At 40.4% G+C, this 12,749-nt stretch overlaps 1 protein-coding gene across 9 annotated transcripts in view; it reads left to right on the forward strand.

Annotated features, from left to right (window-relative positions):
• Nucleotides 1-12,749, forward strand: part of ZNF236 (zinc finger protein 236) — a gene marked incomplete at its 5' end in the record, with an annotated part of 83,832 nt that overhangs the window by 66,826 nt on the left and 4,257 nt on the right. For 8 of the 9 annotated variants that reach the window (XR_014228209.1, XM_082312308.1, XM_082312307.1 and 5 more), the window contains 4 exons: nt 118-308; nt 2,041-2,172; nt 4,264-4,461; nt 10,090-10,219. Coding sequence is in view for 8 of the 9 variants with exons in the window: in XM_082312308.1 (XP_082168434.1) it covers nt 118-308; nt 2,041-2,172; nt 4,264-4,461; nt 10,090-10,219 (651 nt within the window). Of the gene's footprint in view, nt 1-117; nt 309-2,040; nt 2,173-4,263; nt 4,462-4,568; nt 4,700-10,089; nt 10,220-12,749 lie in introns of those variants that run through there. The other variant, XM_082312305.1, reaches the window with a different exon arrangement.

A 12,749-nucleotide genomic window follows, 5' to 3' on the forward strand; every position in this document is an offset into this window, starting at 1 on the left:
AAATAGAAAGGCCTAGCAAAAGAGAAATAAAAATTAAGTTCAATTAAAATAAGTTTGCAGCTAAGAGTTTATGTAAAGTAACAGATTATTTTTTTTACTATTTTGCATATATTCCAGAACTTAGTACACCAGGTGGAACAAACCTTCCTTCAACAACACCCATATCTCAGCCTACAGTTTCTGCCCAGAATTTGGTAATGTCTTCATCAGGAGTTGGAGGAGATGGTAGTGTCACCTTGACTCTTGCTGACACTCAGGGAATGTTGTCAGGTGGTCTTGATGCAGTTACACTTAATATCACTTCACAGGTAAGAAATCCTTTTCTGAACTGACAGATAAACTGTTACTGTCTTACAGGGCAGGAATTGGAGATTTTGCTTAGAAAATAATTTGTCCTCTAAAAATGTTGTATTTGAAAGTTCAGTTAACTTTCCTTCTTTTTGCCAACAATGTGTGCACACTGACATCTAAAAGCACAAAATATTTCAACAGAAATATAGATAAATTTTGCAGAGGTTTTTTGGGCTTTGGTTGTTTTTTTGCTCTGGTTTTGTTTTTTTTTTTTTCTTTTTTTGCGACGAACAGGTAAGTTCTACTGTTTCAAACGTTGTTTGAGATCAATTTTTAGTGATAAACTGAACTGTGTACTTCGTCATCGCTATTCAGTAATATATCTTAGTATTCCTAAACTTTTTATTGTTTAATCTGGTAAATTTTGTTTCTTGTGAACATGAGAGTTGAAGAGCAGCTGTGACAGTTGCTTTCACAGCAAATAACAGGACAGAATCTCAATTAAATTGACTGTCTTTAATAACAGGTAGCATTATAAGAAATTTTATAAGAATAGTGCTGTATGGACTATCATCTGTTCAGTAGCTTTAACATCACTTTCATTTTATCATAATTTAAGATTTTTGTGGTGTCATCAAGAGCCAAAGATGTGTTGATAAATAGAATGTATAGAGTGGAGAGGAAAAAAAAATTCAATAAATAATATTAAAAGACTAGAAAGTGAAAAATTAGGGTCATTGTGTGGTTGGCATTTCAGTGTGGATTTGACATCTGAAAACTCAGGCTGTTTCTCCTACTTTCTTGGCTGAACTAAGTTTTTTACTTACTCTTTGACCCAAATTAAAATGTGTAAATGTATATAAATGAAAGACTATTTTTCTAGCATGTGGTGTGATTAAACTGAGTGAAGCAAAGTCTGTGAGGATGATTATATGCTTCCCTCTCTGCAGTTTTGCTCTGGGGAGGGGAAGAAAAGACTTCTTAAATAGTTACTGTGACACATTTGTGATTTCTGACATCACAGAGTAACAAAGCAACATGTGGTTTCATTTCAGACTTCGTAATAATTTAAGCAATTACATTTGGCAGTGTTGTTGTTTATTAGTAAGACACTATGCCTGATGTTAAGGCAGGCATAAATAAAAACGAAACATTATTTTGGATACTATGCAAACACAGTCCATGTTACAGGAATCTTGATAAATAGACAGGTAGTACACAAAGGTACCGCGTTTACTGCGGAAATTGAAAAGTCTTTAACAGTAATGTAGTAGTGTAATATTAGTAATTGTGTATCTTAATTAGTAATTTTGTACCTTGATTTCATGTATTTTGGAAGTAGGTTTAATTAAGAGATTTAAAAAATGGAAAATATTGTGGGAGGACCACGCAGGAAGGCAGAATAGAGGGGTTAAAGAAACTGTCAGCTAAAGAGACAAAGACAGGGAAAAGCTGAGACATTCAGCAATTGATGCAAGGCTGGGAAAAATTAATCAGAACTGAATCTCGGCTCTTACAGACTTCCAGTTGTTGTTACCCTTAAATTGGTAGACTTAAAATGGAAGGAGAAAAAGAGAGAAAACAGTAGTATTTGATCAGATAGGATTCTGGAATGGACTTTTTCCGGGGGGGGGGGGGGGGGGGGGGGGGGGAAGTAGTTCTGAGGTATAAAAATAATTTACATGACTACAGTTAGCTGTTTAAATATAGTTATTGTAGCTTCTTTTTCTTTTCTCCACTCTTTGACAGGGTCAGCAGTTCCCTGCTATACTCACAGACTCCAGTCTTGCTAGCCAAAGTGGGTCAGGCTCACAGCAAGTCATACTGGTGAGCCATACACCCCATTCAGCATCTGCAAACTCTGATGAAATAACGTATCAGGTAGGTACAATATATTTCTGTATCTTTTGTGGGTAAAGGACATTATTTAATCAAAATACTGGAATGATTCCTCTATAGCCTGAAGCAGGAAGGCTGCTGTCATTCCCAAATAAGAGTATTGGGAAGAGGTTCACTGTGACTTCCTAGTCACCCAGATTCCGTTTTAAGTTTTGAGTTAAAAACACTTTTTCATATACAAAAAAGAAATGCAATTAATAATGTGTTTCTTTCTACAAATTACATAACCATGCTCTCGACACAGACTGCTGCAAAAATTTCCAGATAAGTTTGTAGCGGCCAACAGCATCCTGGGATGCATTAAGAAGAGTGTTGCCAGCTGGTCAAGTCCCCTCTTCTCAGTACCAGTGAGAAGACATCATGTAGGGTGCTGTGTCCAGTCCTGGGCCCCCCAATACAAAAGGGACATGGATATACAAGAGTGAGTGCAGTGGAGAGCTACAAAGATGATTAAGGAATTGGAACATGCGACATAGGAGGAGAGGCTGAGAGCTGGGGCTGTTCAGCTTAAAAGAGAGCAGGTTCTAGGTCGGGAGGTTCTTATTCATGTCCATAAATACCTGATGGGATGGAGTAAAGCAGACGGAGCCAAGCTTTTCTCAGTGATACCCAGTGAAAGGACAAGAGGCAATGGGCGCAAATGAAAATAATTCCATCTGAGCACAAAGAAACCCTGTTTCACTGTGAGGGTGGCTGAACCCTGGAAGGGGTTGTCCAGAGAGGTTGTAGAGTCTCCATCCTTGGTGATATTCAAAACATGTCCAGGCATGGCCCTGAGTGTGCTCTAGGGACACTGGGCTAGACGATCTCAAGCCATCCCTTCCAACTTGAACTATTCTATATTTCTAATAACATCTTGTGCATGTGATTTTTACATTTGCATATGCTTATGACTGTGAGTTGTTAACAATGTTAGTGTTCAAATACTCTGTGAAGGTGGATGTTTCAAGATTTAACATGAAAATATTTTCTTGCTCTTCTGAATTTGTAACTAGATTTCGTGTCTTTCAATATATATGCTTTCATAAATCAGGGTGCCACTTCATAGGGCTTATTATAATGTCACTTGTAAAGTGTGACTGTGTCTGAGTAGCACTATTGTGATAACAGTCAAAACGTAACACTAATGAAAACTAGGTTTTTGTCATCCCCTGTGATGTCGTGTGTTTTATTTAATCATGGTGACTGTGTTGATTGACCTTTCAACATTTCGCCCTTTTCCCGACAGGTTCCAACTAGTTGGAAACAAACACATGCACGCAGCAGGCACACAGGATTCTTTTGTCATTTCTTTTGATATGTTTTATATTGCATCTTTATATTGTAATATGGATAATATTCTAACTATGTTCCGTATCTTTTCAAGTTTAGCTCATCCTGAATAATTCAGAGTACTACTTCCTTTATCTTTTCTTCATCTTCATTTGTTTCTTTCTATAAGTTCTTGTATTTAAGATTCTCTTGTGTCTATAAAGTTGAAGGAATTTTGTGCTATTTTATTTGAAGAAAGTGAAATTTTTCAACATCCCTCATTGAAACAAAAACACAGCACAACCCCATCCAAATTCTATTGTGTTTCAGTACTTCTCGAACTTTGTGTTAGTAGCTCAGAGCTTTATTTCCTTATGAAAATAGAGTCCCCAATGGAGAAGTTAAGCAAATAGAAAACATTATTCTCCTCTGTAAAATCAGAGATACTTTCTTTTTCGTCTGAAGTGTTTTTGGCTTTGAATTTTGTTCAGTGAGAAATGTGAGAATCATCTGAGATGCTCAGGAATATAAAACTGCGTATAGGAAAATATTTGTACAAACACATTCTATTTATGATGCATAAATGAATTTGATCATAGTTGGTTTAATCTTTCTGTTTTCTTAAAATTACATATATGTGTCATTCTTAAGAGCAATGAAATACAAGTTCATATTTACATACAACTTATTTGCTTTGTGTTGATAAGTTGCTTGCAAGTACTCTCCAAAAATTGGTCACATTGAGGTAGATTTTGAAAAATAAACCACTGTTGTGGATGTGCCTATGAAATTATTTGACCGTGTTTTTGTAAATTTTTATAGGTGACAGAGGTTTCTCCTAATGTGACTAAAAGCAGTCAAGCAGAAAAAGAAGGTCGCGTGCACCAGTGTTTTGAGTGTAGTCAAACCTTTTCTTCAGCCACGATGTTGATGCACCATAGTAAAGAGGTTCATGGCAAGGAGAGAATACACGTTTGCCATGTCTGCAATAAAGCCTTTAAGCGGGCAACACATCTCAAGGTATTTGGTAATAACAGTTGATTGTTCTGTTAACTCATTCTTTTGTTTTGGGCTTTTTGCGGTATTAATGAAAGGTACCTATTATCCCTTTACCTTTCCTTTCACAGTGTGAGAGGTGTGCATCTGAGAGAGGGAGTCTAAGTGATAATGTATACACAGATAGAGAACTCTTTTCTGGAGCATTGGAGAGGATTTTAATGCATATATTGACTACGGAATGAAAAATGTGAATGCCTGTCACGCGAATAATAGTGCCAGAAAAAGATTTCACTTACTTTTTACTTCAGTATGTCATCACTGCTAATCCTGATTGCCAGATAAGCTTTTGGAGTCATAGGAAGCTATCCGCTTTGCACTTGTATCATTTGATTTTTAGATGCTCTGTCTTGTGAGTACAAGTGACATCTGCAGAGGAAGCATTTGTTTTAAAATATCCTTATATTGTTGCTGTTGTCTAGTGATATTTGCTATGTAGTTTTCTCTAGATTATGAACAACCTGATACTTCCAAATCTTTTAAAAAAAAAAAAAAAGTGTTGTGTTTTTAATTAGATTATAGAATGTTCCTGTTAGAAATATTGGGCTGTACTAGACAAGTGGTATGTCGAGGCCAGTATCCTATCTCTGAGAGATACTAAAAGGCAGTGATTTGAAGTGCTTTATGAGAAGAGCAAACATATACAATAACTTGCCCAGAGTTTTGCCAGCTTCCCACAATTTATAGCAGGAGATTTCTGGAGCCAGAGACGTATTTATATTACGTAGCTCTTAGGAGAGCTTTTCTATAGATTTCCTTTCACTTTAGGATTGTGTGTTAGGGAAATGTATCCTGTTTGTGAAGTTCACCCCCTTGGAGTGATCACGTCTGTCAACCAGACTATTGGTCCTTGGGGAAACTCTCACAAAATGTGGTGTTGTGAAGCTGTTAACCTCTGGAAAGAAATACAGTGTTGATATTTGTTTTCCTTCAGTAATGATTACAAAAACCCAAAGATCAGTCTCTCTTCAATTTGTTTTCTTAGAACTGGCTGGTGTTACATTTTTTTCATAATTAAACCTTGACTTCTATTATATACTGGGCGTGGGTTAAAGATATGATGAGGAAACTTCCTACCCTGGTATGGCCCTCAGATTATTATCCATTATTGCTTTTTCATGTAGGCAGCAATGAAGTTGCAATAAGAAGTCCAAGGGCAATCAAAAGAGACTTCAGGGCCTTGGGACAACTGGGTAAGGGACCAGGAGCACAAGTAGTGTTCTCCTCTATCCCTCTAGTTGGACGGGGAATGATGAGGGAAGGAGCAGGAAGACCCAGCAGATCAATACCTGGCTCCGAGACTGATGTCACCAGGAAAATTTGGGGTTTTTGATCATGGGTGGGTCTACACCACGCCAGGCCTGCTAGCGACAGACGAGGGGGTACACCTGTCTCAAAGGGGAAAAAGGATCTTTGCACAGGAGATAGCAGGGCTCATTGAAAGAGCTTTAAACTAGATTTGAAGGGGGAAAGGGATAAAACCAGGCTCGCCTGAGGGCGGCATGCCAGTGTTTGAGGGATGGTGTGCTAGCAAAGTCCTTTGGTCTGCTCCACCGTGTGCTGAGTACAATGGAGCACATTTGAAATGTCCCTGTACTAATGTGCGCAGCACCCTAGCCATCTCAGTGGAGGTAGGGGATGGAGGTCCACACAGCAGCAAAGTTGCTAAGGTTATTAATGTATTAGAAACCACAGAAGCACTTGAGAACAGTCACATAGGAGTTAGGGCTTCTCCCCCAGATAAGGTGGCAGGATCAATAGCCCAAGTTAAGTGCATCTACACCAACGCACACAGCATGGGCAACAAACAGGTGGAGCTGGAAGCCATTGTGCAGCAGGAAAACTATGACATAGTTGCCATCACGGAAGCATGGTGGGATGACTTGCACAACTGGAGTGCTGCAGTGGACAGCTATATACTCTTCAGAAGGGACAGGCAAAGGTGGAGGGGTGGTGGGATAGCACTGTATGTCAGGGAATTGTTTTGACTGTCTAGAGCTTGATGATGGTGATGAAAGGGTCAAGTGTTTATGGGTAAGAATCGGGGGAAGGCCAACAAGGCAGATACCATGGTGGGGGTCTGTTACAGACCACCCAACCAGGAAGAAGAGGCAGATGAAATATTCTATAAGCAGCTGGGAGGTCTCACAGTTGCTAGCCCTTGTTCTCCTGGGGACTTCAACTTACCAGATGTCTGCTGGAAAGACAATACAGCAGAGAGGAAACAGTCTGGGAGGTTGCTGGAGGGTGTGGAAGAGAACTTCCTGACGCAGCTGGTGAGGGAGCCAACCAGGGGAGGCGCCCGCTGGACCTCTTGGTTGTGAACAGAGAAGGACTGGAGGGTGATGTGACGGTTGGAGGCCATCTTGGGCATAGCGATCATGAAAGGATAGAGTTTTTGATTCTCAGAGAAGTAAGGAGGGGGGTCAGCAGAACGAACTGCTGCCTTGGACTTCCAGAGGGCAGACTTTGGCCCGTTTAGGAGCCTGCTTGACAGAGTCGCTTGGGAGGCAGTCCTGAAGGGCAAAGGAGTCCAGGAAGGCTGGACATTCTTCAAGAAGGAAATCTTATAGGCACAGGAGCAGGCCATCCTCATGTGCCAAAAGACGAGCCAGCGGGGGAGAAGACCAGCCTGGCTGAACAGAGAACTTTGGCTGGAACTCAGGAAAAAAAAGTGTGTTTATGATCTTTGGAAGAAGGGGCAGGAAACTCAGGAGGACTACAAGGATGTCGTGAGGTTATGCAGGGAGAAGATTAGAAGGGCCAAAGCCCAGCTAGAACTTAAATCTGGCTACCGCTGTAAAAGACAACAAAAAATGTTTCTATAAATACATTAGCAACAAAAGGAGGGCTAAGGAGAATCTCCATCCTTTATTGGATGTGGGGGGAAAAATAATGACAAAGGATGAGGAAAAGGCTGAGGTACTTAATGCCTTCTTTGCCTCAGTCTTTAATAGTCAGACCAGTTGTTCTCGGGATAGCCAGCCCCCTGACCTGGAAGGCAGGGACGGGGAGCAGAATGAAGCCCCCACAATCCAAGGGGAAATGGTTAGCGGCCTGCTACACCACTTAGACACACACAAGTCTATGGGGCTGGGTGGGATCCACCCAAGGGTCCTGAGGGAGCTGGCAGAAGTGCTCACCAGGCCACTTTCCATCATTTATCAGAAGTCCTGGCTAACTGGGGAGGTCCTAGTTGACTGGAGATTAGGAAACGTGATGCCCATCTACAAGAAGGGTTGGAGGGAGGATCTGGGAAATACAGGCCTGTCAGCCTGACCTTGGTGCTGGGGAAGGTCATGGAGCAGATCATTCTGAGGGCCATCATGTGGCACGTACAGGACAACTGGGGGATCAGGCCCAGCCAGCATGGGTTTATGAAAGGCAGGTCCTGCTTGACTCACCTGATCTCCTTCTATGACAAGGTGACCTGTTTAGTGGATGAGGGAGAGGCTTTGGACGTTGTCTACCTGGACTTCAGTAAGGCCTTTGACACTGTCTCCCACAGCATTCACCTGGAGAAGCTGACTGCTCATGGCTTAGAGAGGCGTACTCTTCACTGGGTAAAAAACCACCTGGATGGCCGGGCCCAAGGAGTTGTGGTGAATGGAGTTAAATCCAGCTGGTGGCCGGTCACAAGTGGTGTTCCCCAGGGCTCAGTACTGGGGCCAGTTCTGTTTAATGTCTATATCGATCTGGACAAGGGGATCGAGTGTACCCTCACTAAGTTTGCAGATGACACCAAGTTGGGTGGGAGTGTCGATCTGTTGGAGGGCAGGAAGGCCCTACAGAGGGATCTGGACAGGCTGGATCAATGGGCTGAGGCCAACTGGATGAGGTTCAACAAGGCTGAGTGCCGGGTCCTGCACTTGGGTCACAACAACCCCAAGCAATGCTACAGGCTTGGGGAGGAGTGGCTGGAGAGCTGCCTGGTGGAGAAGGACCTGGGGGTGTTGGTCGACAGCCAGCTGAATGTGAGCCAGCAGTGTGCCCAGGTGGCTTTCCAGAAAAACCCAGTAGGAGGTAAGGGTACCAATGTTTAGATGCCAGTACTTAACTGTATTTGGTTTTTCCAAAGGCATCAGTACGGGCAATTTCACAATTATCCACAAGAAAAGCTTCTTTAGAGATTATGTACAAACACCCCCACCACCCTCCCCACCTCCAGTGTCAAAAATTTTTTTTCAAGAGGAAGTTTTATGGAGGCTATCTGGATGCTCTCCTGTTTGCTTTCAAGTAGAAAATGGGGCATGGGGATTGTTGGCATTGGGGTTTTTTTGGTTGTTTTGGGTTGGGGTTTTTTTGTGGTGGACAGAAAGAAGCAGCCAGTTTCAGATAATTTTTCTGGAGTAGGTCATAGTTTGCTTCTACCATTTCAGTGCTTCAGGAGGTAATGAACAAGATAAAAGATTTTCTTCATCTCCAACTAAGCCGTGGTTTATGAATCTCCTGTGATTTTCTGAGAAGACCTTTTATTATTTCTCAATAATACTATATTATTATAATTACTGTGATTATAATATTCTTCCCTGTGAGTGTCTCGCTAATTTTCCAGTGAAAACAAATTCTGCAGACACAATTTGCTGCAGTTCATAGAGTGAGGAATAGGATTTCATAGACATAAAGAAGGCTTATTGTTTAGGTGTAGTAAAGACTAATTAATAGTCTAGTCTGTAATAAATGGTCTAGAAAAGAATATCCACACACATTTTAGAAAGTGGACAAGTACTCACAGTACTGTTTCACATACAGTTCTTGATTAGGTTTTTAAATTAAGTGTGTTTGTATTTGCTTTCTTTTGTAATCTGAATTGTATCTTGGTATTAATAAAGAGATTTTAATGAAAAAGTTAAGAGATAACATAAGATACTCCTTTAAATTTGCAAAACTTCTGGGCCCAGCGTCAGTGAATTTAAAAACAATGAAGTTAGAACTGCTATTAATGCTTCTTCATAAAGATAAAACATGTCATACCTCATTCTGCTTTCTTACCTGTAAGGACCTCAGTGATTTTTTTTTTTTTTTTTTTTTTAAATTAATTTAAGAGTTTATTGTGAAGTGGTTGTATTTGCACGTTAACGTTGTGCGGCTGCATGTGTATATGTTGAGATAGTCCCCTCTTTGAGGCCTGTACAGTTTTACAATGATACTTATTCAGGTGCTGAGTAGCAATACCTATGTGTCAGGCAGGTGGGGGAGATGGATACTGTAGAGGGGAGGGAAAAAATCCAGTATTAACTTACAATGCATAGTTGTCCAAAATCCATGTTTATAAGTTTGGGTTTTTATTTTATTTTGCTTCAGATAATTAGTGAGGGGACTAATGTATGCAAAAAAAGCAATGCATACAGTTATTGACAGAGGTTTTCAGAAATGTAAAGATACTGATGCATCAGCCTTACAAAGTGTTTGATATACAAAAACAATCTCTCATTTAAAAGAAAAAAAAAAAAAGGTTTCCATCTTCTTCCAGCTTGTCTGCTGATGACTAAGATCCTCTGCTTTTGTCTTCAAAGTGTGCCTGTATTTCTATGTTAAATACTGAAGTTTTTTTAAATGGTCTGAAATGTATTGTTTTCTATACTGGCTTAGGAACACATGCAAACCCATCAGGCTGGACCTTCACTGAGTTCCCAGAAGCCTAGAGTGTTTAAGTGTGATACTTGTGAAAAAGCTTTCGCTAAGCCAAGTCAGCTGGAGAGACATAGTCGCATTCACACAGGTAACACCAGAAATCATTTTTATCTCTCAAGATTTTCTCATGAATATCTGGGTGTTAATTTGGAGTCCTTACTCATGGTTTCAGGTAACTGCATTTAGATATCAACTTAAGCTTAAAAAAAAAACAAGGAAATTTCTAACCCAAAGAGATTAGAAATTAAAATGAGGAGCAAGCAGACTTGGAGTCTTAGAAACTGTGATGTTTTGTTTCAAGCCAGAACATCATGCTTAGTGGTGTGACTAAGCTTCTCCATATTTTGGGACTGGCAGTACTGCAACAGTCATGTGAATGCATAAGCTTGTATCTAAAAGTTTGTCAGTCTTTGAAACAGATTAATAAAAGCATATTTTAAAGCACTGTTTAAAGTGGTGTAAAGACACTGGATATGATCTTCTTCAAGCATATAGGAGAATGTGCAAATGAGTGGGTGTGTTCAGTGACGTTAAATAAGGGAGAGTCATGACTGCTGTATGCAATGCTTCATTGTCATTGAACTACTTAGTTTATCTCTTGCTAATGCTAGTGCTTTTAATTTGTTGTGTTCTTTTCTGCTTAACTATTTTCTTCAACTGTTACTCTATAAAAAGACTTCTAGGGAGCACACATTTTCTATGATAAAAGTGCTTTTCAGGTTGCAGCTTCTGCCCTACTACAAGTTGAAAGCTGTACATAGGTTAGCCCAACTGCCTTCCCCTTCACCTTCTGTATCTTAAGACCAGTGTTCTTAAGAACATGAGTTCTAAATATAGGAGTCAGTTCTCCAAAACAACTTCTCTGTTTTCCATACCACTGCTACCAATGAAGAGCTGTCATGGCTGCTAGAGTTAAAAAGGAAAGGGGAAAGTTATCTGTATTGCTACCAAGCTGGAGGGGTCCAAGGAATTTAACTGGATGTGCTGTAGCATAAGACGACTCCCAAAAGCGGGTAACTCTCTCTTTTTCAGTGAGTCAGCCAGAGCTTTCTCTTTCCCCAATATCAACTTCTGTTAGCTTTTGGCTGCTCTTTGTGCATTTAAAGCAAAGTTCCTAATCTCTTCCTTTAAGTTATCTTGTTAACCCTGTCATTTTTCCTTGGTTAGCATCACTTGCCGGTCTTGTGATGTATAATTTGAGTTTCATCTACATCTAAGGCTGTGTACTGTGGTTTTATGAAAAATAAACGATAAAAGGGTTTCCAGGGAAGACAGGCAGAGGAAGAAAAAAGTGGATGAAGTTAAAAACATGTTAAGATTGCCACAGTCTAGGAAACTGCTTTAACTTCTCATATAGCAGTGGCCTTACAGAAAGTCATTGTTAGGTGATGAATGACTCTGTCTTCCATTGGGGTTAAATTAGTTCATGCTTACCATTGCACATAGGCAGTTACTGAGACATAACTAGTCAAGACAAGGTCATGCTTTTTCTGTCTGTGCTTTCTTGCTGGCTTTTGCAGTATGTCATGAGATTTGCAAAGAAATTAATGTAGTCTGATATTTGTTTTACTATGGAAAAAAAGAAGAATTGGAGAATAATTATTCAGTGATTCCAAATGTTTGTGGATGAATTGGATCAGGCCTATACAATGAGCAGCCTACTGTGGCATATTTTGATTTGTTCTGATGAAATGAATTTGGCTCATTTCGGTTGCCTAATTCAGCACACGGTTTGTATGCTGTCAAAGGTAAAGTAGGAGCAGTAATCGCAAGAGCTGTTGCACCTCATTTACACATGAGTGTTTGAGCTTTGGGGTGTTAGGGTTTGCTAGGCAGCTGAGAGCCAGAGACGTCCTAGGTGCTGGACCTGACTTTTGTTTGCATTTCATTCAGTTGCTGAGAACTCTCTAGTAGGAAAGGATTGGAGGTTGGATAGAGAGGATTCATGAACTTGGTGAATTTATGATTTCAGTCATTTTGCTAAGGAAATTCAGAGATTTGAGAATCCTAAGAGCATGTTTAGAGATGTTGCAATGGGAAGGCATGGATAGATAGGAGAGGTACTGGGCATAAAAAGCAGATGAAGAACGTGGGTGATCATTGAACCGGGAAGGGATGAGATCCTTATGAATTAAGTTGTGAAGTACTGCAGTGTGGGTGATACGTATTGGTTATGGCAGCTAGAGAATATTGTAACATAGGGGAGGGGAAGTTTTCAGTGCAGGTGTGATACGATAGACTTTAATATTAGTGGGCTGGGTCATCCACTTTCAGCAAAACTTAACTTCTGGTAGATAAGCAATAACTCTTGATAAGCGTAACGGGTATTTGCAGCCATTTGTCAGCTAGCAGCATTCATCGCCGATCACTTGCTGCTAGTTGCAATTACTGTGCTATGGGTGCGTGTAAGCATGTTTTACAAGGGGTGTTCATACCAACTGATGGAAGGTGGTTTCTCATTTGAGTATGGGAGGAAACTTTGATCTGATCTACTAGAGCTGGTTTTATGTGTTAGGGGTTTCTGCTGACCCTGTGTATTCTCATCTAATGGGTTGACTGCTTATGCTTCTCTTCCCTCCACCCCCCACCCCAAGAGAAATGGTGACTGTTCTTCTGAG

This window comes from Platalea leucorodia (genome assembly GCF_965183815.1).
Source record: "Platalea leucorodia genome assembly, chromosome: 1".
In the NCBI taxonomy this organism is placed as follows: Eukaryota; Metazoa; Chordata; class Aves; order Pelecaniformes; family Threskiornithidae; genus Platalea; species Platalea leucorodia.